General features: G+C 36.5%; 3 protein-coding genes and 1 pseudogene across 3 annotated transcripts; 1 reads left to right on the top strand and 3 right to left on the bottom strand.

The window, feature by feature from the left end:
• Positions 1 to 680: 680 nt before the first annotated feature.
• LOC116294898 (striatin) lies at positions 681 to 13,317 on the bottom strand. The gene is made up of 18 exons (XM_031702587.2): positions 12,805 to 13,317; positions 10,477 to 10,580; positions 9,678 to 9,842; positions 9,001 to 9,246; positions 8,036 to 8,253; positions 7,072 to 7,245; positions 6,426 to 6,451; positions 6,220 to 6,319; positions 5,583 to 5,887; positions 5,351 to 5,406; positions 5,048 to 5,164; positions 4,684 to 4,731; positions 3,948 to 4,069; positions 3,543 to 3,710; positions 3,054 to 3,197; positions 2,639 to 2,746; positions 2,078 to 2,164; positions 681 to 1,543 (listed from the first exon to the last, which is right to left on the bottom strand). The coding sequence occupies exons 1-18, from the start codon at positions 12,982 to 12,984 to the stop codon at positions 1,374 to 1,376; spliced, it is 2,538 nt and encodes an 845-aa protein (XP_031558447.2). The 5' UTR covers positions 12,985 to 13,317; the 3' UTR covers positions 681 to 1,373.
• Positions 13,318 to 14,029: 712 nt separating this feature from the next.
• On the bottom strand, positions 14,030 to 15,315 carry LOC116294913 (MAD2L1-binding protein). Its single transcript, XM_031702602.2, has one exon. The coding sequence runs from the start codon at positions 15,173 to 15,175 to the stop codon at positions 14,414 to 14,416; it is 762 nt and encodes a 253-aa protein (XP_031558462.1). The 5' UTR covers positions 15,176 to 15,315; the 3' UTR covers positions 14,030 to 14,413.
• LOC116294912 (uncharacterized) lies at positions 15,267 to 21,321 on the top strand. Its single transcript, XM_031702601.2, has 8 exons — positions 15,267 to 15,591; positions 16,280 to 16,373; positions 16,862 to 17,189; positions 17,737 to 17,966; positions 18,430 to 18,505; positions 19,003 to 19,068; positions 19,337 to 19,381; positions 19,891 to 21,321. Exons 1-7 carry the CDS (start codon positions 15,293 to 15,295, stop codon positions 19,348 to 19,350), a joined length of 1,107 nt encoding a protein of 368 aa, XP_031558461.1. The 5' UTR covers positions 15,267 to 15,292; the 3' UTR covers positions 19,351 to 19,381; positions 19,891 to 21,321.
• A 1,949-nt stretch (positions 21,322 to 23,270) lies between these two features.
• Positions 23,271 to 25,943, bottom strand: LOC148904931 (protein NDRG4-like; annotated as a pseudogene).
• Positions 25,944 to 26,726: the final 783 nt, after the last annotated feature.

The raw sequence follows: 26,726 nt of genomic DNA, 5'->3' as shown, positions 1-26,726 counted from the left end.
AATATCTTCAAATTTCAATCATACCCTGAAAAAACCTTGAGTGATCAGCCAGGACACAAATCAAACCCTGAGACTGTCTCTTGACTAATCAAAGTCAGGGCATGGCCAACTCACAGATCAAACCATGAAACAACCTCTGGGCTGATCTAAGTCAGGGCATGGCCAACTCACAGATCAAACCATGAAACAACCTCTGGGCTGATCTAAGTCAGGGCATGGCTAACTCACAGATCAAACCATGAAACAACCTCTGGGCTGATCTAAGTCAGGGCATGGCTAACTCACAGATCAATCCCTGAAACAACCTCTGGGCTGATCTAAGTCAGGGCATGGCTAACTCACAGATCAATCCCTGAAACAACCTCTGTGCTGATCTACATCTCAAATCTCTGATTGAACCCTGGAAAAAATTTTGTGCTGATCTACATCATGGCACAAGCTTGCACTCGAGGATAAAATCCTGAAACAACCTCTGACTCGATCAAAGTCAGGGTACTGTTAAAACACAGATCAAATTGGAATTTAACATCTTTTGTGGAGAAAAACCTCAAGTCAAGGGAGAGATCTGACACACTCTACTCGCATGATTCTAAGTCCACAAATCAAACCAAGGACCACAGAGTGGAGTGCACTGCCAACATCTCTTCTCCATTATAACTTGAACACAAGCCGACACACTATTTCAAATGATAAAGCTTCTGTTTATTGAGTCAGCCAATCATCAGACTTACTTTTTTCACACAATACTATTATTAATTAGATTATAAAGAATTAAAGGAGTTGGAAAGCAATATTTAATCCTACTATAGTCATGTACAGAATTGTAAAAACTTGTTATTTTAACTACTGATGAGAGTGCACGTGTCATTAACCTTGAATATTCTTCTCTATTCAATAATTCTTTTGAAAATAGTGACTCCATTATGCCTTCAAATGCCTCAGTGCACGACCCATTTCAAAAGTTCTTAAAGAACAATATAAGCCTTTTGTATATATGCAACAAAAATACATAACCTCATTGGTGCAAGGCCGAGACTGGTCCTTACTGTGTAATATTGTAATCTAGAGAATGTCTGAGAAAAAATTTATAGCTTAAATGGTCGAACGACAATGGGTCAAGTGTTGCTTTCTTGAAACATCCAAACACTTTATTGCAAAAAAATGCTCCATAACAAGAGGTTTCCTGTACATTCCTTTGTACAACCAAATTTTGGATCTTCATCTCTGCTGAAGCATTACAAAGTTAAAAACTGGCTACTGTCTGGCATTTGGGCACCAAAACACTGTCATTTTTATTCCTGGCCAGAGAGCTTTGAGAATTTGTCTTTGTTGCCATGTTGACAATGGCGACCATGGCAGCACAGTAGTCATGGTTACACAAACACCTTAGCGAGACCATCAGCACCAGCACTAGCTATATAGGGCTTAGCTGGATGGAATGCCACGTCATATATACTCTCGTCAAACTTTTTCCTGTGGGATGTGATTTCCTGGACGCAAGTCTTGGTGTCCAGATTCCAAAGTCTTATTGAACAATCGTGACCTGGGAGGGGAAAAAACGAGAAATGTAGTCCTTACAAATTTATCCCTTGCCACACCCCACCCCCGTAAAAAAAACACCTAAAATGAGTTGAGCTGAGAAAAGCAATTCATAGCTATGAGAAAATATTCTGTCCCCAATTAAACATCATTTAGGTCACACTGCCACTTAGTTGGCCTATTATAACTAGTTTGTAAATCAAACAGTTATCTTGCTATTAGAGCTGTATACCATACATCCTTGAAAAACATTGTAATTAATTCCATAAATGTGCACAAATTAGTAAGTTTAGTAGACCTCAGCAGACTGTAGACCTACAAAACTTTGCACTAATTTGTGCAATTCTGTTAGGATTAACTTTTTTATGCATTTATCGTATGCACTCTATTAAAATATCTGCTAACAAATTACAATACCCTAATGATAATATAATAATATTTTTAACAATAATAATAATAATAATTTTATTACTTATATAGCGCAAAATTCATTAAAATATATGTTCTAATGCGCTTAATAATGAGGAGCTTGACTTACTTCCTGATAGAAGATAGAGTCCATTTGGATCTACTGCTAAACTAGTGACTGAATCCAAATGAGCTACCATGGAGTGGATTCGTTTACCTGTAAGAGGAAGAAGTAACCATCAATTCAATCTCATGCAACCTCCAACTTAATGACCCTGTCATGCAGACATTATGATTGGATATAAAGAACCTTGATCAGGGTTCATGCTGAGGTATCCACTTAAAATTCAAGGGCTATTAAAGGAGTATTCAAGGAGTATTCAAGAACCCAACTAATCCATGGTTTTACATTGTGTCTGCACACGGCTGACTTTTCTAAGTTTTTCCAGTACCCCTCATATAAGGGAAGTAATGCCTGGTTGATATAAAGAAATTTCGAATGACTAGATCAAAGCAGAAATTCAAGGAGTTTTGCTAAAATTGTAAGATGCAAGAGTTTTTCAAGTGCGCTTCAATGAGTTCAATGAATTCAATGAGTTTTTGAGAAGTTTAAGGAGTAGCACGAACCCTGCTTGACGCATAAAGTAGCCTACACAGAAGGATTTCCAAGTGTATGACAAAAACATTTTACCTGTATTATTATCAAAAAATCTGATGTGTCTATCTTCATGGGCAGTAATGGTGACTGGTAATGTAGGATGACTTACTACTTTGTTGATCTGAGAGGCTCCTGGGGTAGCTGAGTTTAATATAATATGATAAATTAGTGAATATTACCATAGGTAGGTAGTGGCTGCATTACCATGGGTATATAGACCTCCTTGGCTCGGGCACAATGTTTTCCCATTTCAGACCACATATCATTCCCTAGAGTATCATTTCTTTGTTTTAGTTATGTGTTCTTGTTATGTGTCTTCTCATGCGCAACCAAGCGCATATGATATTCTAGGGAATGACACATGGTCTGAAATAGGAAAACATTATGGCCGTGCCGAGGAGGTGTATTAGCAGTAGCCACTAGCAGAGTAAAAGACAGTTCAACTTACTATAAGTTTTGGTACTGTCTAAGTTAACCACAGGAGTTGCTGTTTCTAAATCAAAGATTGTGCAACTTGCATTTGAATAGGATGCAACCATCTGTGATGATTCCATGCGAAGAAAGTCTATTGATGTTGGAATTCCGCCATTTTCTGTTAGAGAACAAGTAATGGCTAGGATGAATAGGATTAAAACTAATAATTTTAGTCCATCATAGTCATTTCATATTTCAAAACCATAATGGAATATCAGGAACAAAAATTAAGGGTCATTTAGGGGGCAAATATACAAAGCTTTATTACAATAATGGCATACATTGATATGTACAATTCAAACCAAGACGATTTGACAAGAGATGAATTTAAATAAATGAACAGTTCCACATATTGTGTTTTGTCATTTCAGCATCTTTGTTCCCCCCCCCCTCCCCCGTGACTTATAATGTCTTGTGATTAAAGATGGCCGCTCTATTCAATTGGTTCATTATAGACAGTTACCTTTATCAAATACAAATGTGTTGAGCAATGGAGACTTGAGTGTTGGATTCCAAAGTTTACAGGTGCCATCAGAGGAACAGGAAAGAAGCTGAAGGGAATTGGTCTGTACGGCTAAACCCCAGACAGCATCAGTATGCCCTTCTAGTAGATTACCTTTGACATTTGCACCTGAAAAACATGATTGTATGATGAAATAGTGCACTGATGAAATGTGAAGATAGACCACTATTATTATCACCATCTGCACCATCATCAACAACATCATCACTGCCCACCACCCACCACCACTATCACCATAAGCACCATCAACATCATCACCACCATCAACATCTACAGAATCATCAACACCACCCACCACCACCATTACCATCTGCAGCATCATCATAACATGCCTAACATACTTACTGTATGGACCATAAGGGTCAAGATCCAGGGATGGAATAGTCCAACAATATATTGCTGAATCTGCACCCCCACTAAAACACATGTCACTGGTAGAACTGATGACAACTGAAAGCACTGCATCACTGAAAAGGGTAAAAGACCACAGCAAATGTCAAAATTACACTAAAATGCTGTGACAAAAGCTGCTAAGAAAAGCAGGTAAAGCTGTGATGCTCTTTACCAAGGATCATTTAGAAAGTTGCTATTTGCATTCTAAGTGGTGTACATGAAAATTATTCATATGTAGTTCTAGTAACCCCAATAACGTGTAATTATTATTATCATTATTTGCACTATCTGATAAAATGTGTTTAATGGACCTGTTCTGAGTTGGCAGGGAAAATGGTGCATTGTGGTCTTGCTTGGGTACAAACATATTCTGTTCATCATGCCTCATATGGTGTTGTTTGCACTGAAGCTAAACCACAATGCATTATGTTTGTTGAACTCTCTTAAGGACTACAAGATATCCATAATTTCCTCTTACAGGGGATACCATAATATAGAGCCCTTGCAGCACAGTGGAATGCAGCTCAATCTTAGGGACAAAACAATAGGTTCCAATTCTCTGGGGATTGGAGTTTGGACAACACATGCAAGGAGTCTATACTCTTCTAACCTACATTGGTGGGCCTACTTTGTGGGTAGAATGGGAGAGGGGTACAAATATTTCTTTAGAGTACAAATCACAACTTACGTGTGCCCACGGAATGTGTATATCGGTTCCACATCTAGTACATTACTCCTGAAAAGAACAAACCGTTCCAAAAGAATTCAATTTTTTATATACAAACACACATCGGACAATGTCCGGCCAGAACTTGGACTCGTCTGGTCAAATCTTTGGTTTTTCCAGTCATTTTGACCACTAACGTAGAGCCAAAAATGAGATATGACTAAGCTAAAACTAATTTGGCCTGTCATGACAGGCAAGTGATCGGCCATTATTTTAAGCCCTATATGACATACAAAAACTTCACTCAGCAGGTGCTTTAGACACCACCATTGTTCATAGCTTTGGAATGCTGAAGAAATGGGGAAAAAACATCCCAATAACTTACTTTTTCTGTGGTACTGTTTTCTGTAGGTTCCATAATTTCATTGTGTGGTCTTCAGATGCAGTAATGAGAGCTGGTTCTTGAGGATGGAAGTGGACTGATCTTATAGAATCAAAGTGACTGCAAATCGAAATGGAAATGAATGAATGAAGGAAAGAATAAATGAAAAATCATATAAACAAAGGAAGCACAAAGGAAAAGGAACAAGGATAGAAGGAGAGAGGGAGGAAGGGAAGGGAAGGGAAGGAGAGATGGACGAAGAAAGGGAGGGGAGGATTCTGGGGTGTAAAAAATTTATTGCCTTACCTTCGCAGTGTAAACTTAGGATTCCAAGTTTTCCTGAATTCTTCTTTATTACTGATCTGAAAAACCCAATGGTATATACATTACAGCAACTATTATGACATACATTTACATCCCATAATTAAGGATATTGAGCACAATGTTTGTTCATTATACAGCAGAGGCCTCCCTAAAGTAGTTCCCAGCCCATGCTTTTCAGCTGTAGAAGATCTCTTTCAAATGCTCGCATACATACCTCGTAAGAGAGCGGCTCAGCCTCGTTAGCTACAGTCAAATCAGCCAGCTCACCAAGACCTAGAGGTTTTTCAAAAGGTTCCTCAGCCGGAGGAGACTGAACAGTCCCTTGGCTTTTGCTTGGGGACCCTTTGCCTGGTACAGACACACTGCCGATGGGAGGAGGAACCTCGGAAATAGATCGGGAGCCACTTAGCCTGATAGGAGAAGGACCTGTCGGTGCTTGTGATGAGGATGGCGAAGATGGCATCTCTTCTTCTCCACTTAAATTAGCAAGCATTGCCTGAAGAGCTAATTTTGGTGGTCCTGTACAATAGATAATATTAAATAATAATAATAATAATTTAATCACTTATGGTGTGCGCATTCCATACAATGATCATGCGCACATTACAATCCTAATATAATAATATAATATATATAACTATATAACTATTTACAAATAAGATGAATAAATATATATTGATAAAGACTGAAAAACTATCAAAATGCTGATTTAAAAAGGTGGGTTTAAAGATGCTTAAACAAACTAACATCTTTAATGGCGCAAAGGTCTGCGGGAAGTGCATTCCAGAGAAAAAATGTAAGATCTAACTTCAATACACTGGATAATAAATTGAAATAAGAGCAAGGCTTACTTTTTTGGCTTATTTTGGTCTTTTTTTCTTTTTCCTTTTCTTTTTCAGTCTTGTACTGTTTCAACTTGGCCAGCAAGTTTTGGTCTACTCCCCATTCCTCCTACAGGAAGGAAACAAACAAGATCAATGCTTTTTCAACCAAAAAATTCAAAATAAGCAAGAGATATTCAGAATCACAAGGGAAGGCAAAATGAGTGTTTGCTTACTGTAGTGCCTTCATGCTTTAAGTGTTCTGAAACAAAAATGTTCACATTTCAGATTTTTGAAATGAAATCAACTTTATCAGGGTTCCCACAAGGTCAAGGAAAAGTCAATGAATTCTGAAGACCCAACTATTGAGTCCAAGGTCCCAAATGGAGAACCAAGCAGAGAGAGAATTCCAACAACAAAACTAATTTATTTCCAATTTTCTTCTCTGTCGCACTCATCGAGACTCATCATGGACTGAGAGCATGAGATCTTGACATCCGATAATATCTAGTTTCACAGGGAGCCCATAACTAACAAAAGGGAGTTACAGGGTCTATATCTCTTCTAAGCCACAAAGATTTTTAATGCTCTCAAACACTTTTATTAAATTCTTATTATGCGAGTAAGAAAAAATTTAACTAGCTAAGTTTTGTGATTATGACCACAGTCCAGAAGTTGAAGGACTGTAAAGTTTAGAACCCGCACACAGTAATGGTTGTTATTCACTGCGTCTGATCGCTAGTGACTTGCTAGTGAAATAGTTCTAGTGAGAAAAAAATTTACTAGTGAGAACTAAATTTATTTTGCTAGTAGGTTTAAAAAATAATTGTGTGTCCTGGTCAAATTATCAAAAATATGGCACTAAATCTAGTGTTGTCTTACCCTGGACTTCATTTTCATCAGGCATATGGATATTGATTTCATTGATGTCATTTGATATTCCTTCTACTTCAATTACAGTGGTATCGCTGTCTGAATCTCCTCGAACAAATTCAAATTCAACTTGGGCATCATCAGCAACATTATCATCAATGCCCATCATATCTTCTACTTCATCTGAAAAAATATTGCGAATCAACAATTGATTTTACTTTTAGGTTCTGTTGGCTGCAAAATCACAAGATAGAGGAAGTATTTTCCACAAAATGAACTGGAAAAATGGATATATTTGCTAGGGTGCCTAGCCACTGGATCCAAGACCTTTAGTTTTGATTACAGTTGGTTTCACAAAACTTTGGCCGCTTTAATTCCGAAGTTAGTTCCCAAGTTCTCCAAGTTGGTCCCAGACTTGCGAACTTTTTGTGAAATTGGTTCAATCAACCGTGACTTGTTTATGTCTAGAATTCAAATATTTACTGGAATTGCTTCTTTAAACCATATACTTTTTGGAAGTTGTATTCCAGACAACGTACAAAGTCAAATTCCTTTTGTCGCAATAAAATTCACTTTGAAAATTGAATTTGAACGGTAGATTTGATGAGTTTTAGAAGCTACTGTATTATCAGTTTGAAAGATTGCCGACAACCGTCAGAACTTCAGAGTGAAATTGATTACGATGTTTTGAACTTGCCAACAAACTTCAGACACGGAGTGGCCGAAGTTTTATGAAATCAACTGTAACATTCCAGGGGTTAAAACAATAGCTGGTAAGTTGCCTGTCATGATGAATGGCCAAATTGGTTTTAGCTTGGTCATACCTTGTTTCTGGCTCAACGATAATGACTGGCAAGGCAAAGATTTAACTGAACAAGTTTCAATTATTCTGGGTGGACATTGTCTGTTGTCTGACTGTCTTTTCAACCCCTGCATGCAACAGCATGAAAAATCTCATTTATTAGTAACACACCTGTTTTAGGTTTCTTGATAAGCCTTCTTTCATTGCAATACTCTTCTCTTTCATCTGATTCATCATCAGCACTTCCCCCATCATCCATATCATCTTCATCTTCTCCCTCAATGTCATTTTGAAGAAAATCAAAATTGGCCATAACTGAGGCCTCTGAATCAATGTCCTCATTTGTAACTTTTTTGCCCTGTTGAGTTCCTGGTGGTTGGGTAGGGGCACTAGAAGAGAAAGTCATAATAATAAAATTAGAGAGCCAAGGCTGAGGAGACAGACCAGCAAGGAAGGGAGAGGGGGAACCCTTAAAAGTGGTTGGTATTTATAAATAAATAAATAGTAAATAAGTAATTTAACATGGTGGCAAAATTATTGTGGGGACTATAGCCCCTTTGCCCCCCTGGCTCTGTGGCAGGTAAGCTTAAAGTCATCATACTTATTTGAAACTTCCCATGCTTCATATTGTATCATGCAAAAAGCATGGCGGAATAGCATCGAGAATGTTTGCTTCTCCAGAAAGGCAGCCCAAATTTGGTTACTAGACTCAGTTCCATATGTAAATAGGGTTGCTTGAGGGTTCTTTCCCCATTTTTCTTCCCTCTGCAAAAATCAACTTCTAAATCATAATTCGAATTCTGTGGATGATAGCAACACTGTACGAAATCCAATTATCTAAATCCCATTTATTTTGTTTTCATTTTTTCAAGACAAAGAAAGTAGTAGGGGTTAACACCAGACTTGTGTGACCGCAAAAAATGCATGAACATATCAGTCACTATTTTTTCAATGCCAACGCAAACAGCTTTTAGTCCTAGAAGTAATGTTTTCTCATTTCAAACCATGTGTCATCTGATTTGGAATAATATTCTTTACATTACTGGTAAAAGAAACTAGACTGATCAAGCCATTTCACATGCTGAAAAGCCATAGTCTACTTAAAAGGTGGACAAAAAGAGCAATTTCATACTCACCTCCTAACAGGAGTAGGGTTTACAATCTCATTTCCACCTTGAATCTGCTGTCGTACTTTGACAGGCTCTGAATGTTGATGCATCTCATTTTGAAATTCTGGGCCATCGTCAGGTTTTCGTGGCGAAGTTCCATTCATTTGTGCAGGTGGAATCTCTGGCGCAACTGCTGATAGTCCCAGAATAGATCTTACTCGCGACGAGCGTACATCTAAGATAGTATCAGTGTATCCAACCTCTTGTAAATATCTAATAAAGAATTAATAGTTTATTAGGATTTAGCTTATAAGAATACACTGATAAAAAGATTAAGGAATAGATAGATAGGTGAGAAAATTGAATGAATAAAACAAGATAGGATAGATGAGTATTATAATACATAGGTTAGTCGATAGATGGGGTAGAATGGATGTTGGATGAATAAAGAGAAATAAATGATAAATGAATGAATGGATGGATGATTGGATATGTGAATAATTGGATGGATGGTTAGATGAGTGTATAGGTAAATGGAAAGAAGAATGGATGGATTTATAGGTGTGTGGAAGGAGGGATGGATGAAATGCATAGATGGATGGGATAGATAGAAAGAGATGGAAAAATGGACTAATGATAAGAGTTAAAAGTCAAAGATTTTCAAGAAATGGTTTTCACACTTTCTGATAAATGTTGGTGCTTACTGTCTGAGTAACTGCCGCCCCTGTCTCCAGCTCACACTAGATTTTCCACTAGCATTATTGCTTGTTATTACATCGTTTTGGGGTTGTGCTTCTTGATCTTGGTCTTTTGATATTTTTTCTGGGCTGCCCATATCAGTTCCATATTTCAGTCTGTGATATTTTGCCCTAGAAGTCAAAACAGAAATGTGAAACATCAATTTTTTTGCAGCTTAAAGCCATAACAAAAAAAACCCTATTACTAAAGATAGAGGCTGTTCAAAAGAGGTTTTGCACCATCATGTAATGACAGCCATGTTAGATGGCAGAAACAATACAATCGTTTTACATGAGAAAGAATTCAAATCCCTGTTCTGCCATCTAAGCACAGGCAGCCCAAGCTGTAATGGTACAAAACCTCCATGGCCAGACATTGGATCCATTAGTCTGATTAGCATGTGACCAGTCAAGTGGACCACCCAAAAAGGCCCCTGGTCAAACAACTGCCAATTTTGGCCAGATAATTTGTGTTGACTAGCAATCATTTTTAGCTCTGTTACTTTAGACAGACATTTCCCCATTTCAAGCATCAGAGGAGTCATAATCTTTATTTCAGTTACATATACTGTTTCTTCCCAAACATTCCCAATAAATAAAGAAGCAATACTCAAGGTAAAAATGGTTCTAAAATATAAAAAAATTGGTTCTTGAAAGAATAAGGATTTGGTTTTGAGGTTAAAACCTCCAAGTTTTAATACCATCCATCACGATAAGCTGCTTAAACTTGAGTTTAATCTTCACATTTTGATCAATCCAAGCTCACCTTTCCTGTTTTAAAGCATATTCTAACATCTTTATTCTTCGTATTAAATCATGTTTGAGATTTTCTTGTCCTTTTCTCTCTCCTTGTAGAAATGCAATTCTAGCCTGTAAAGAAATATGTACAGGGTCCAAAATTAGTTTTTAAAAGAGGTCTTCCATTGGACAACTAGATTTTAGGATTTAGGCATCCAGCAATATTTTTCAGCAGTTTTTTTCTCACAATCAAATGGCAATTGCAGGTTCAGAATTCATCATATTCACTTTTTTCCTTTTTTTCAGTTAATTTTGAGGTGCCTGAATCAAAAAATTATTGACTGAAAAACATTCGCAGAATGTGCCAATCTGTTAAAATTTTATTCTCAATCCATAATCTGGACATATCATTTGCGAGATCCACTGATCCATACACCTATTCACCCCCTGGTATTATAAAGAAAATCTAATTTGAATAATAAAAAATATTACTAATTGAAGTTTAGTGGGATATTCTGTTATGGACTAGCATCCCATTCAGGTAAGTAGCAACACTTACTTTCATACAGTAAAGTACACCTTCACTATATCAGTACTCTTTCTATAACCCTATGATACAATGTATTTTCCATCAACAAAGAAAGATTCCAAAAATTCCTAAAATTTTGACAAAGGTTTTATGAGAAAAATAGAGTTTAGGTTGACAGCAGTTTGAAGGTAAAAAAAACAAAACTTTGATCTTGATACATTTCTTTGTTTACTAAGGAATGACCATACCATCTGTGCATAGAAAGGTGCAATATAGAGGCAATATTGCCCTATTTGTGCAACGATAAGTACACAATGAATGATTAGATGACAATATGTCAATATAAGTAAGCCCAAATGCTCTCTTGATTAATAGATATCTATCGTGATCTAAATGATTTGAGTGGGTCCTCTCTACAAAGGCAATTGCCTATATGATTTTAATCATGCTTATCATCACGTACAGGAAAGAATGAAAACATATTATTCTGACAAAATGTTAACATTTTCTTTTCACTTGTTCTTGATCATAAGATTAGAGACTGCTAAGGTAAACCAATTTTCAACATGGATGCATTTGAAAGGATATACCAGTGTGTTAATGAAAATGTATTTCTTGACTAGAGTAATTTCTCCTGAATTAACCATCTTTTTTCCTTTTATACTTGTGTATATTGGCCGTAATATATTGATCTTTAAGAACTATATCCTTCAAAAGCCACCATGAAACGTTTTTGGTCATTAAACCTCCATCAAAATATAGCACAATAGAGTATTGGTCCATTCAGTATCAATGAACGATAGGTAACAAACCAGATGTAACTCAAATCTAACAAAGACTATCAAAATTCATCCTTAAACTCGTGTTCATTCAACCATACTATTTACTATCATTCAAGATTATTATATTTTTGAAAGCATAGCATTAGCATTCCTTCATTTCACCAAGGTTTTCATATGCCTCGGAAAGAAGAACAGCTTCAGATCAGAGTATTTCAATGATTTATACGTTCAAATCAAAGAAACAATGGTTCTCCGGCATTTTGTTTACACTTCTGTGAGCGATCGACAACTTTGACGATTCCAATACAATCGAAAGGTAGCTCGAAAATTTCCCTGCGTTAACCGGAATCAACTAACTAAAAATATTCATAACAAATATTTTTTTACGAAAGAAAAATTCAGAAAAATAACAATTTTTCCGATGCAAAGGATCGGTTGTCAAAATTTGAGTTGCTTTGGAAGGTAATTAATTTTGAAGTTTTATAGCATTTAAAGACGCTCTTCAGAAAAAAGGTGTCTTTACAATGCTATGATTTTGGCTAAAAAATATATATTTATTTTAACTGAGGCTTTAAGTATAACTGAGCATAGTATATCTTTAAAAAAAACAAAGCCGGGGAGGTAATACCAGAGTAATAAAACAATCTGTCTTTACTAGGAATTACAATGCATGTGTGTTCAACTTTGTACTCGGTAGAAACTAAAGACAGAGTGACGTCTATTGATTTACTTAGGAAAAAAGCATCCTTCATCGAGACGCTTTCACTTTGATGCAACGTAGATGTCTTAATATCTAAAGTCATATCGTTTATATTTAGAAATCCGACCACCACGAGATTAGTTAAGAGAGGCCTACGTAGATCACTGAGGTCATTTTAACAAAGTACAAGACTGAATTTACAGTCCTTGTTTTTACGAGTCAAAAACAAACTATAAAATCTATTCCTTAGAATGATAAGTGCTGAATATACGAGGTAAGGTATCTAGGTAGAGATGATCGTCTCCAATGATAACAAATAGGCTAAAAGAGAAGTTTTTCCCTTACCTGAAGCTCTGCCCGCTCAACTTCCCAGTGAGCTCTCTCCATTTCGAATCGAGCCCACTCATGCTGGATAAAATGTAAAATTCCAGGGATTGTAAACTTAGTCCCAGAGTCATTAGCCGAAGCCTGTGAGCTCTGTGGAAGTTTCCCCCCACTGTCAGTGTCCATATCAATCGAAAACATGTCTTACTAGACAGAGAAAGCCATGATAATACTCTATTACGGCTACCACTTCTTCATCGGGAACAGAACCGAATTGAACCGAACGGAAGGCGCGAAGAAAGACGGTAATCAATATTAAAAAACTTTCACTTTCTTGATTAAATATCGGCTAAAACCGCTCCAGTTCACTCAATTGGGGTCCTAATATCGTAGTAGTTGTTGCGAAGCTGTGATATTCTGTTGGGAAATGCTGGAAAAGTGTCTCCATAGACAAGAACTCCAAGAATCATGAAGCCTTACAAACAAATTTTGTGCGACTGAGCTCCTTGACTCTCGCTACAGCCATCGATCACATGACGTACTAGGCCCTTCGCGACTTTTTGGAATTCCAATATACTGATTCGGAAGGTTTCGGAACTACTCGGAAAATCTTCGTAGAAAGGTCGGTTGCTGATAACAAACTTAAATCTCCCGATTTTTATTGAATTGATGAAGAATGAATGCTGCATAAAAAGAAAGTCAAAAACTCTGATTAAAAAAGGGAGGGTAAATTTCTTAAGCAAATGAGAATTCGAAATTCTTGTCCATAAACAAAGGGTAAAAGAGAAGGAATGATAAAATAAAATAATGGATTACGAAATATAGGAGGTCAAGGTCACCTATCCTGAATGACTTTTGGATGGTATTTATTTCTTCTCTTGTTTTGCAATTGGTTTTTTGTTGTTAAGCAATTCCGTTATAGATAGACAGATCCAATGCAAGCCAGAAAAATGATGATGAACAAACATCTGCTCAGAAGACATTTCCCGGAGCAGTTGTGCCCTAAGGCCAAGGACGGGCCAAGAGGGAAAACCTGATGATGATGATAATGTTATCCCAGGATACTGTGCCCCAGACAGAGATATCACCAAATTGTGCAGCCTATCAGAATGCCCCACAGCTCTGCTCTTCCTGAGAATTCCTGAGATTAGCACAGGACACATAAAAAACGAATAGGAATGAGAACGTGACTATGTCAACTAGGATTTAAGATATATATTACTAAGTAATAAAATTGGAATTCATCAATTTTTCATAGTTTTATTTGTTACAAACAATATCATGGTTAGCTAAAATGGAAAATTCTTATCTTACAAAATTTGAATTTTCACTTTGTTTTATCTGGTCTAACCATGAATTACATTATGTAGCAAATTTAAAGGCAAATGCAATATTTCAATATAAGAAATGGTAACATGAATATTAGAAATAAATCAGCACAGATAATTAATTTGTAGCAATGAGATTAATAAATTTGGCCTTCGTTTGAGTGACATTAGAGTAGATCAGGTAGAGTTTCTAGGCCAAAAAGCAAGTAAAAGATGATAAATGCTATACAATATTTTCCTTCATTCCAAATGATTTGAATTAAAAATTTTCTAAAACCCTAATTTAAAATTTTGTGATTTCATTAATTCCAAAAGTCTGAATAGACAGCTGACGCGTCTTTCACTTTTTCATTGTAGCCCTTAATAGGAACAGGTGCTTGCAACCAAACAAGATCTTCTTCTCTTATAGCTTCTTCTTCCTCAGTCATTTCTGTGTCTTTAACAAGTATCCTACAGAAATTTCCCCTCCAAGGAATTTTGAAGGATTGCTTTGGTTTGAACCAGGAGTTCTCAACAGATCTAGGGACTCGGACAAAAACTAATAAAGGAGTTGATGAAATTTCTTTAAAAGAGCGGAGTTCCTGGTTCATTACGAGTGTTCTAATCAACTTTCGTGAGAGTCTTTTCTGACTTGATTCAGACTTGATGTCATTTGATCCTTTAATTGAATTAACGTTTGTTTGAAAATTGATTACGTAGCTTTCTTTCGGGCTGACAGCTGTTGAGCCAAACACCAGTACAACAGAAGACACGGTCGATGACGAAAATAGATGCTCAACGTTTTGGAATAAACACTTCAAATCGTTATAAAGCTGTATTCTTTTCTTGGAGTCATTACGTGAAGAAACGGTCGGGCGTCTTGACACGACATTCCTTCCGCCTTCCGCCATTTCGAGTTCGGTGTACCGCAGTATTTGATCAACTGTTGTTGGAACCTGATGTCTTTCGTATAACAGATACTTGATACATTCAATGACAATCTTCCCTTTAGCCGCATTAGAATCATGCTCACCTAAAACAAAATCTATTTTGAGTTCTGAAGAGTTTTCCATTTTGGCGGCCATTGCGATCACGGGCACATAAAATGGTCAGTGGTTTGCACAAAAAGAAAGTGTTACGATCACTAAATTTAAGTTGGTACCCAGTGCTCCTCGTCCCGCTTGCTCGGCCCAAAGAAAAACATGGCTGCCGGGGAAAGCTTCGTCCAAACTGCAAACGGAGAAGAAGACCCCGGGGAAGAGGACGATGACTGGTCTGATTTTACATCAGATGTAAACACCGCTAGCACATCTACTAATTTTGACGAACACAGTGACAAGAAATCTCTTCCATCGAAGAATAATACGCAGGCTTTTGACAGCGCATCGGAAACGACCAAGCTTTGTTTTCCATTGGCTTCAAGCTCGTCTTCTGATTTATTGAATGGAGAAACGAGTAAAAATGACTTAGAAGAAAAGCCTTCTTTACTTGAAGAACATTTGTAAGTTTTGTAAGCTAGCAGCTCTCTTTGTACGACTTTTTATGAAGTAAAAGTATGGCTTGTGATATTTCTCTCTATTGGGGAGTTCCTTCGCTTTACCCGTATTCGGAAAATCGTCTCAGGGTATATCCTTATGACTAGCAGCTGAAATATTTCCGAGGACAAAACTATAAGATATAAATCACATTAATATTTAAACCTCATGAGAGGTCAAGACTAAGATCTCGTATATTTTATTAAGCTTTTAAGCTTTACACACGCAGCACAAAAAATATCGCGTATAGAGACGTTTCGTGTTGACTTATCCTTAAATGCCAAGGGTTTAAAGCGTTCAGGAGATGATATCTGTAATCAGATAATGTTGTTTTAACTTCCAAAATATAAAGTGTTGTGTTATTGATTCTGACCTGAAGGCTGGTAATGTCATTAAAAAACAATGGGGGAGGGGTAGGGAAAATTTTGTAAGATGTTGAATATTGCCCTCTAATACTTTGAAAAGAACAAGGTGATAGCCAGAAAAGCTGATTTCTTTGTTAAAAGCTCGTCAATAAAACACGTTAAATCTATGAATTTGATGAAAATTTCCTTTGGATTTCTTGTTTAATCGTATGGCACAGGGAGCCCATTCAGATGTTCCAACAGAACCTGTTTACCCTAGTCGTTGACTTGAATAAATTTTATGTTTCAGGCCTTATTCTAGCTATTTTCCTCAGCCAGCTTGGAAAGGATCATGTTTTGAATCTGCTTTGATCAAGTCATTGAATATCTTGTCACCTATTAAGGTGAGTAAAGTACATGTCACTTCCTTGAGAATAAGATTCTTTGTTTGAGTTGTATTCATATTTATGTGTCTTTGGATGCATTACTAATAAACGAAGAAAGGATACTCTAGGGAATGACATTGTCATTCAATAAGGTTGGGTTAACAAGATTAGGTCTACAGATATATCTGAATATACTTACCTTGATTCCCTTATAAGGAAACGTACATTTTTCACTGGGGGTAGGGCTGGGGCTTCAGAGGAGAGGGACATCAGTAAAAAAAAAGAACTTTTATATCAGCATATCTCAAGTGCCCTGATGCATTTGAGGGGAAAAAAAATTAGAGAAAATAGAGGTTCTACTGTAGTCCCTAATGAAACATCATTAAGAGTACCTTTTTATGGTTATAGGGTGTCTTCTGATGTCCTTGGTTTGCTGCCTTGCCACATTTAGAATAGAAAAAGTTAAAAGAGAATCTTCCAACACAGATATATTGTTATATATTTAGGGTGAAGATCAAGGCTGTAACATTGATATTGAAAGAATTCCTGGCCTCTTTAATTTTCACCAACTGTCAGAAAGAAGCATGGACTTTTTGCGATCCTCCCCTAGATGGGATTTGGGACAGAGAATTGACAACAGCTCAGGAATGATGCCAGCAAGATCAAGAGAATCTGGGCTTGATGAAAGCAGTGATAACAATTTGAATGAGTTTACTGGAGATTTAGAAATATGGACTGATTCTGATGGAGCTGATGCTGATGAGTTCTTCTTGTTGTTTGGAAAGGAACAAACAGAGGAAACAAGAAGTCTCGAGGATGGCCATCCTGCAGCTGGTAAGAAAACTACAATGATCCTTTTCCGTAGTTCTTGAGGAGACTAGACCTTTTCTGAGATAGCAAACATGTTGCATCATGGTCTAGCTTGGGGACAAATATCTTTTGTCCCTCATGCCTTATATGGTGTTGTTTGTACCAAATCTAGTTCTTGAGGAGCATAGACATTTTCTGAGTTAAAACATGGTGCATTATGGTCTAGCTTGGGTACTTATAAACATCTTTTACTGTATGCCTTTATAGGTGTTGTTTGTACCAAATCTACACCACAATGCATCATGTTTATCAAGTTCAGAAAATGGTTCTGTAATGCCATAGCTGCCTTGCATGTCCTCTATGACTCAACCTAAACTGATTTGGTCTTGTTTTGTTTGTTTGTTTGTTTGTTTTTTTGCTACATCAACAACATGGTGGCCAAGTCTTTCATTCTTTTACTATCATGGTAAAGGGTGAGATGAAAAAAGTACCATGAACTATGAAAATGTATCTAAAGAAAAAAAGAAAAGCAGAATGTCATGAATAAGCCATTGATTATTCAACTGTGCAGGTCTTCATCAACTTGCTTATGAGGAACTCCAAGATCTTAGAGATGAGATGGCGACATACGTAAAGGAGTATTCTGATGTACTTGTGGAAGAACTTATCGTCAAAGACGAACAGTTACGAGAAAAAGAACTGAAAAACTCTTTTATTTCATCATTATTAACACTTCAGTCTAAATTACGTGATGTTCAATCTAGTCAGGGAAAGAAGAAAAACGTACCATCTGCAAATATAGTAAGTACCTTTAAAACTAAAACAAAAGGTTTTTGTATCTATTTTATAGTATTTCATACAGTGGATTATATTAGTATGCAAAGTTACTATATCAAGGCATGTAATGCAAACATTATATCAATATGTAATAGGGTGGTAAAAGGTTATTTCATGAAACGTGATTGGACTTTCTATTATTTGAATAAGAAATCGCCATTTTCGTTTTTTTCTTGAAACATGATTTGACCGTTTTATTTTCCATGAAACATTACCAAACCCCACCCCCACCCCCCCCCAAATTTACCACCCTGATGTGACAGTGCTTTATAACTTATTAGCACTATTTTGTGCAAAAAAGCACTCATGAAGCACTACAAAATGATAGACATTGCACTGTTTTGTACTATTTAGTTACAAAAATATTGTTTTACCAATTCTTTGTTGGATAACTCTGACCAACAAGCTTTTTTGTATTTGTTCAAAGTATCTTACAACTGTGATACCATACGAGGAAAAAATGGGAGGACCAAACAAGCAAAGCTTAGAGAAGTTAATAGAAAGTAAGTCATTAATGAAAATATTAACTATTACCACTCTTTTCATTGCTACGTACTGATCAAGGCAACAGTTCCAACATGGAAATTGGGCAATGCACTTCCGTCAATCAAATAAGTTGGTGGGTACCTTTATATTCTCTGATTGGTGGCAGTGTATTGCCCTATTTTCCTGTTGTGACTGTTGTTTTGATCAGTGCAAAGCAGTGAAAAGTGGTAAAATATTTAGTTTCATAAAATATTCATGCCTCCCTGTTATATCAGGGAATTGAAATTTTTAGAAGGGGCTGGTCTCCTTAAGAAGTCTTTTTTGGAAGAAGTATGGTTTTCATTTGTTGGTTATGAGAAGGATAAAGTAAAGATTAACCATACAGGAATCACTTGGGTCTAATACCTGTCATTTTGTAATCATTTTGTAGCTTACTATTTTGTGTGTGAGTGGAAGTAGTCAAATAGTAATATCGATAGAACCAAAAACCAATAGTAATATTAATGTTCTTCAGTTATGGATGCCATGAAATGTGACAGTCCAACAGTACCAAACCTATTAACAGAGTATATTTTAAAAGGTAAAGTAACATAAATGAGCTAGGGCTTATAACAAGAGTATGATGAGTAGCTCAATTAATTTCCTTAACCCCAGCCCCATGAGGAAAGAAATTTCTAAGGGGTGGGTAAGGTCTTTGCTTCCCTGCTAGCAGAGTCTCATTGGCGATGTCTTGTAGGGAAGATTTTTACAAAATATAAAAGACAGTGGCTGTAGATTACTGCTTTGAGCTTTGTTAGATCATGCATGTAATTAAGGAAAGAACTTGAAACTTCCCTTTTTTCTCCTAGTTCTTTGTCCATAGTTCATTAGGGGAAAGAAAGGTTTCTTTAAAGGTAAGTGTCTTCATTTTAGCATGATTTTGTGTTATCGTAAGAAGAGCCATGTACAAAATAATATTTTCCAGTATATCTTAAAGTTTCCTTTGCTATTCTGTTATTTCCTCATACTTTAAGAATTATTATTCTACAATTAAGTTAGAGAGGGAGGGAAGGAAGGGATATTTGACCAAAAAAAAAAAAATAATAATAATGGTTTAATCAATAGAATCCAAGAGGTGGCTCTTCACCTATTGATAAACTATCTAATATACAATAACACACACACGAGATAAACTTACAATAATAAACTATGAAACTATAAAATAGACAAATTTTAGAAAAAGATAAGAAATAAGATTGAAAATTATTGGAAATTTCTTATTGCTTAATTCTAAAGCGATGTTATAATTATGTATGAAAGAAAAGGATAAAATTGCAGATATTGGGGGTACGCTATAATATATTAATAAGATATTCAATTATCTTGCACTTGTGATATGATGGTTGCTATGTTTATCTTACAGATGACGTGGTTGCTGCCTCAACAATAGAATATTATGTTTATAAATAAAATATCAGCAAGATGCCGATACACATAGCTTTATAAATTGCATGGCTTGAGCCAAGAGTAAACAGATAGAGCAACAATTTCATCAACTCTTATAATCATGGACACGACAAGAAAAGATAGCAGCAGTCCACTGAGTATTATGGCTAGCCAATGAGGAGTTTGGTTATTATGACAAAATAGATTACTACTGGATAATAATGCTTTGTCAACACTGTATCCTTCATCCAAGAAATCAAGACCAAGAGATATTTTGAGCATTACAGACCTATGGTTGGCCAATGGTATGGCTTGTTATGTGACATTTTAACCTGTCAATCAGAAAGTAAGAACCTGGACCATTTTGTCACTGGATAACCTGATATTGTCAGTCAAAAACTAATTGAAAACACCACCACCAAAAGATAAAAATGCATGAAAATAAATATCAAAAGGGGGAATCTGTAATGCCGTAGACAAAATAAGGACACAATGGCAACTACATATGAATTGCAGCAGTGATAATGATTATAAGACAAAGTAAAGAATCAAAGGATACAAGAAATGGATAACTCTGAAAAACTAATGCATTTTTACCTCTCGTTTTGAGAGGGAGAAATGCAGAATCTCAGACAGAGGAATTAAACATTTAAAAATCATGAGGGACAGTTGATTGGGTGAGGATCAGAATGGGTGAAAAATATGGCAGATGTGGAATTTTCCCATACGCTTTGCAAGGACCTTGAATTTTTTGGAAATTCAATTAATGAAGGGGAAAATTCAATTCACCATTTTCTCATCCATCCTTCCTGTAAGAATTAACGGTTCTCGAGTTTCCAAAAAGGAGTTGAATTATGAAGAGGACATTTTTGCATGTTATGTTCAGTATGTAGATAAGGTTTTTTTATACAAAAGCACTATAATTTATTATCTCAAATATTTTAATTTGTTTTAAAATAATAACAATTTTTTATCAAAGAATTAACTCGTTATTTTTCGAAGAAAGCAATTTGTTTTTATAGTTTTACTTTTTATTATTCATCCAGGCCCTAATCCTCTAGACTCAATTACTTGCCTTTGGCTGAAATGTAAGCAAGAGAGGAACCAAGTTGTCATTCATGTTTGCTCTGCCAAAACAGAAATTGTATATTGCATCCTATAACTAGAAGCTTCTAACAGAAAATACATGAAATTGAATAGAAATGTTTCCTAATCTCATCAGCTTGTTGAAAATAATAATAAAATAAAGAAATGAAATGCAATGTGAAATAATCCAATGACACTTTTACGAGGCTTGTGTGAATTGGATTGGACTACATTTCTTTAAAATTGAAATTTACATTAGTGTAAAAGGTTATTTTTGATTTCAATAAAGGACTAAGAATCTATGCTGATGACCTCCAGAAAAGGTGTTGCTGAATGATTTTTAACCCCTAAGAGATACCACAACAAATAATATTAAATTTTATAAAAAAAGCCCCTAGGATAACCCATACAAATGCGCTTTCCTCCTTTTCTGACACCCCAAGAGATACCAGAGAACACTAATTTTCAAAAATTCGCATTCAACACCTTAAAAGATCATACCAAATCGCAAATTTTTACCCCTAAGAGATACAACAAGCATCCCCAGTACTTTTTTCCCAGAGTCCCCCCCCCCCAGGGACGACCTAGTACATTATGGGTAGGTTGACAGCTGAGTGTCGGTGAGTTTTTGCTTCAACAACAATAGGGCTTCAAACTCAGCTGCATTAGTTAGTTTTGTTTAGATATACTACTCTTCCCAATAGACCGAGGTAGTTGTGATTTTTTAATCGCCTTCGTAGCATCTGTTATGTTATCCGCAAGTACATTTCAAATCGACCACGTGATGCCAATGTTGTACGACGAGGACAAGTTTTTTACACCACGTGATTAAAACTTGACTGAATTTTGATCACGTGGTGTAAAAACTTGTCCACGTGGTACAACATTGGCATCACGTGGTCGATTTGAAATGTACTTGCGGATAACATAACAGATGCTATGAAGGCGATTAAAAAATCACGACTACCTCGGTCTACTGGGAGAGTAGTATAGGGTAGTGGTGGTTAAAGATTGCAAGAAAGTTAATGAAAGAACAATAGTCAGGTAGGTTGTCAGCAAGTACATTAATGAAAAGACTGTTTATGAAGACAGGTTCTATCAATAGAGGCTTTGGCTCCATCATGTGATGGCAGCCATGACAGGAGGGTAGGAACAATTTAATCTGATTTACGTAAGAAAGAATTCAGTTACCTGGGGGAAAAGACTATTATTGTACCTTCTGTCATGGCTGTGATCACGTAATGGTTTAGTGCAGATTGTGGGTACTGAGTGTGAGTTCACAGAGCCCTGCTGAAAAGCACTTATCGTGATGTAGGCCGTCTGTGAAAGGATTGCTATTATTACCCACAAAATCCATTAAAAGTGTAAGGAACATTTTATTAAATCACATGTTCACCCAAACAAAAAATATATCCTTAGCTCACTTCAAAGATAAATTATCCCTGACCTAATATTTAACCTTTCAAGGATCATTCCCCTGCATTGTACAATACTAAGCTACAAGGTGTGTGTACCCTAAAATTTTGGGTCTAAAATTAATCAAATTGGTGAATATGCTTCTTGAGTGGAACAAATTTCCATTTCAAATATATGTTACAGCAATTTAAATGATTGATTAAAAAGATTGTTTGAAGTGCACTGTCCTGTATGAGTTTCCTGTATGGTAGATACCAGTACAAGCTAATTGAAAAATCTTGAAGCACATGCATCGTATCAAAATACACATAGTTGAAGTGCACTGTCCTGTATGAGTTTCCTGTACAGTAGATACCAGTACAAGCTAATAATTGCAAATCTTGAAGCACATGCATCATATCAAAATATACATAGTTTGAAGTGCACTGTCCTGTATGAGTTTCCTGTACAGTAGATACCAGTACAAGCAAATTGCAAAATCTTGAAGCACATGCATCGTATCAAAATACACCTGAAAAATAGGTCAGCCTCGTAGTGTGTTGAATTCATTAGTCCTTTTAGCACTTGGAGAGGAAAATGATGTCTTTGAAAATCAGTTACTCATGAATACCATAACCATTAAAGAGATGTTGCAATAATTAAGAATCACTGCAATATTTGCATTTAGCAATCAGTGATTGCTAGCAATTTTCTCTTCCTTCTTTGCAACACTTCTGTTTAGACTAAATAATTCATGAATCATTTGAGAAAAAGTTTTTTGATTTTCCTTCTTTATGTTCATTAAAGATAATGTGATCAAGATGATTCAGAATTTAAGTTGATGTGAGAATTTGTATGCGTAGTACATGCCTGATTTCATAACAATTCTTTTTCTCCAACATCAGTTTGTGCATGCGTCACTCTTCTTGAAGTTGTCTGCCTTTTTAACAAACTTGAGGTCCTAGAGGCTCCCTCTTTTCCAAGCTGACTTCTGATGATCCAGTACTTGTAGGAATAGTTGCCGTAGAGCTTGCATTTGAGGAACCAGCTCGAATTTTTCCATAAGAAGCTGAAGATCCAGTTCTCAGTCTTGAAACTACAATTCAAGAATAAAATTTGAGAACAAAGTAAATACTGAAAATAAAGAAATCCTACATAGAACCATTACCTGGCAGTTGTATAAAAAAGGAGTCAAACATTCTTCCTAAAATTCAGGTTTACACTTTACGTTGCATATTGTTTTTGGCATGAGAAGAGTGGAGGCTTTTGAGAAAATCCTATAGTGTCCCCATGTTAGGTAAATATAGAGAATCCTTTCAGCAGAAACATTCACACCAAGGTAAATGCTTATCCATGCATCCTAACCTAAGACTCTTGCCATTGCCACTAACTACTACCTTACTTTATAGTATTTCTGTAAAAAAGGTATGCTTTTACCTTTCCATATTAAGATACTTACCATAAACCATTTCCCTGTAAAAATAAGATTATAGCTTGAGCCACTTTGTGTGGTTGTTCCTCCAGTGGCATGCCCCACAGTCTGACACCTTCATATAATCTGTTAGAGCGGGGTTCATTTTACCATTTGCCTCTGCAACCTCATTCTGGTGAGGTGCTGAAGAGCCTGTTAAAAGCAGTGTGTGACAATCAAGGGTTTTTCTGTTAGGGTTTGGAGCTGTTCCCTCAGGTCTATACATATCGATGATTGTTCGGTTTATGTAGGAATTGAGGAAAGGTCCAAGACATGCTGGGTTCAGAAGATTTCGAAGACTTTCTTTGTAAGCCAGGGCAAGATCCATGTTTTCAATTTTGGTTTTTTCACCAAAATGAGGCCACAGGAAATAGTCCTCACAAACGTTGTCATCCCCTTGCTCTGAAGCTGTCGTACACAGACCTGTCATTAAAAGAATTCATACCATTAACTTTATCCTGTGTAATTCATCTTTCCATTGTTCAGCAAATGACTGGTAATGCTCTTAAAATGCAATAAACTGGTCTTCCATCAATAGGATGGTGTCATTGACCTCTACTACCAGACTCCCTTGCAAACTTTCTTTTGTTCAGTTATTAGCACCAGTTGTCTTACTATTCTCATGAGGGAATACAAATTTGAATAAGAAAGAAAATTTGTGAAGCATTATGGTAGTGGGAGTCAAATGACACCATCGTGCAAATGTCCTATCAATGGAAACGCAAAACCAAGTTGGATTGGATAAATAGTCTTTGTCTGGGGTGCTGGAAATTCAAGTGCTTTGGGAAGAATTTACCGGGAATAAACAATGGCTCTTATTCTTATCAGTATAGCTATAAATTGACAACAGCCAATACCAGTCTGCATTCACCAAGTCCCAAGAGGAATTGTTCTGGGAGACAAACAATAATTTTGATTTTTTTTTTTTTTTTTTTTTGCATAAGAAAAGACAGCCTATTGTTTTGTTCCCCAGAACAATTCCTCTAGGAAATCAATGCAAGGGATCTATATTTTTTATCACAGAGGAAATTAATTAAATTACATCAAAACATGGCACACCTTAACACTAAAAGTGTCCAAATAAACACAACTCAAACAGCACACATAGTTGATTTACAACAAAAATGCTCCGAATCCCTGCTTAAACAATTTGTGCTGGAAATAAATTTGGTTGGGTGTTTCCAATATGAGTAAAATATTAAATGCCATTCACGAAGAAAATTTTTTTGATGAGCTTAATGACAGGCCATTGGCGCAATGTCAACAAACGGTTATGTAAATTTACCAGTGCGTTAAGTAAAATTCGATTTTATTCGCAACACGATACTATACTTAATGGAAAATCACTAATCTTTGAGTTACCAAATACCTGAAACAGTGTCAAAGTTTGAAATAATGAAATCGTATTCAGCTTTGGCTTTGCTGTTCATGCAGTGAGTGAGTGTTGAGGTGCAAAAGGAAGGTGTCTTTGATTCGTCTTACATTGCGTCAACACGTTATGTTATCTCAAAGTTCATCGACCCATGGCGCAGCTTACCTTTTCATAACCCCACTCAATCCAACCAGCTTTTGAAGTCGTAAGGTTCACAAGTATGAGAGCGTCACTTGATCGGGATACAACAGGCCATATCTGCATAGCACATTAGAACCAGCACCAATTCCGAATCCAATGAAAGTCTTGATGCCCATTTGCTCAACTACCTCACGAACTACCTTCGATGCGAGCTCCTCCAGGTGTAGGATAGACATAATTCTCTGGTAGAGGTGGACTTTGCGCTATCCTGTCCCGGAGCATCGATGTGGTAGATACAGAAGTGATCAAGCAAGGGTCGTACTTCAACAAAGTTGAAGAATCCCAAGAAAGCCGAGGTGTGATTCTGTCCGATATCATGGGAAGGTCACAATAGCGGGTTACCCTCTTGCCTTGGACGGACAAATGGAACGCTACCCAAATGTAGTCTGGACATCACGCTCCGATAAGAGAGAGAGGAATTCACTGTCATCATGCGAGAGGGTTTTGCGATCGGAATCAGTACTTGGATTCCAGTCATTTCAATTAAAGGCTCGCTTTCCATCATCTTGTTTCTTTTCCTGAATATCAATGATCCGAAGACTAAACTCGCTAAGCACTATGGGAATGAACCCAGGCTTACTCGCGCCTGATCTATTTTTAGTAACAAAAACAACAAGATTCCTTGGCGTCCATAGCAATATTACTAAGTCTCGATTTTCCTCCAATAAATTCATAAATAGGATCAACAAAACCTGTAGGTTTATCAAAGATACTCAATGAGGATTTTATCGGAGAAAATCCATTGACAACAGGATTGTATAAAGAAGAAAAAAATAAATAAAAAAAAAAAAAAATAAATAAAAAAAAAAAAAAAAAAAAAAAAAAAAAAAAAAAAAAAAAAACGTCCAAGACAGTTATATTGTCAATAAAATGGGGGGCGGAAGAAGACGCAAAGATGTCGTAGCAACGACTATTACTTCTCCTCTGAGGGCAGGCGTTGGCAGAGAAGAAGAGGATAAGATGCCGGAAAGAACTGAAAGAATTGTGTAGGAGCAAGAGGATGAAGAAAACAGAAGTTGTGAAGAGAAGGGAAAAGAAATGAGACATAATGGAAGCCGGGACTTTGCCCCCCCCAAACCAAGCTCCCCCACCGAAGAAAGGATCAGAGAGTTGACTGGAAAAGATAGTCTTGTTCTGTCGAGAAGGGTGTCAGGTATTTTTGATTCAAGACGGGTTTTAGAATCTTTGTGCGATCTTCCCTACCTCTAACAGATAGCACATACTGTTCTTCTGGTCTAGCAAGTGTCTGTTGGGCGGAAGACACACGTAGAGTACTCATTGCTCCCTT

Source organism: Actinia tenebrosa, unplaced genomic scaffold (assembly GCF_029948245.1).
Source record: "Actinia tenebrosa isolate PJP-AT-01 unplaced genomic scaffold, QUT_ActTen_1.0 PGA_scaffold8__29_contigs__length_14323225, whole genome shotgun sequence".
NCBI lineage: Eukaryota > Metazoa > Cnidaria > Anthozoa > Actiniaria > Actiniidae > Actinia > Actinia tenebrosa.
This window is presented reverse-complemented; position numbering and strand designations above follow the sequence as displayed.

Bases quoted from the DNA above. Each gene is read 5' to 3' on its own strand.
- LOC116294898 (XM_031702587.2), bottom strand. From the start codon at position 12,984: ATGTTTTCGATTGATATGGACACTGACAGTGGGGGGAAACTTCCACAG. The intron at 9,843-10,476 runs GTGAGCTTGGAT...TTTGACTTCTAG, and splicing joins TATGCTTTAAAACAGGAAAG to GGCAAAATATCACAGACTGA. The intron at 1,544-2,077 runs GTAAGTCAAGCT...TTCCCCTCCCAG, and splicing joins ACTCTATCTTCTATCAGGAA to GTCACGATTGTTCAATAAGA.
- LOC116294913 (XM_031702602.2), bottom strand. From the start codon at position 15,175: ATGGCCGCCAAAATGGAAAACTCTTCAGAACTCAAAATAGATTTTGTT.
- LOC116294912 (XM_031702601.2), top strand. From the start codon at position 15,293: ATGGCTGCCGGGGAAAGCTTCGTCCAAACTGCAAACGGAGAAGAAGAC. The intron at 17,190-17,736 runs GTAAGAAAACTA...TCAACTGTGCAG, and splicing joins GGATGGCCATCCTGCAGCTG to GTCTTCATCAACTTGCTTAT. The intron at 18,506-19,002 runs GTAAGTCATTAA...AATGTTCTTCAG, and splicing joins CTTAGAGAAGTTAATAGAAA to TTATGGATGCCATGAAATGT.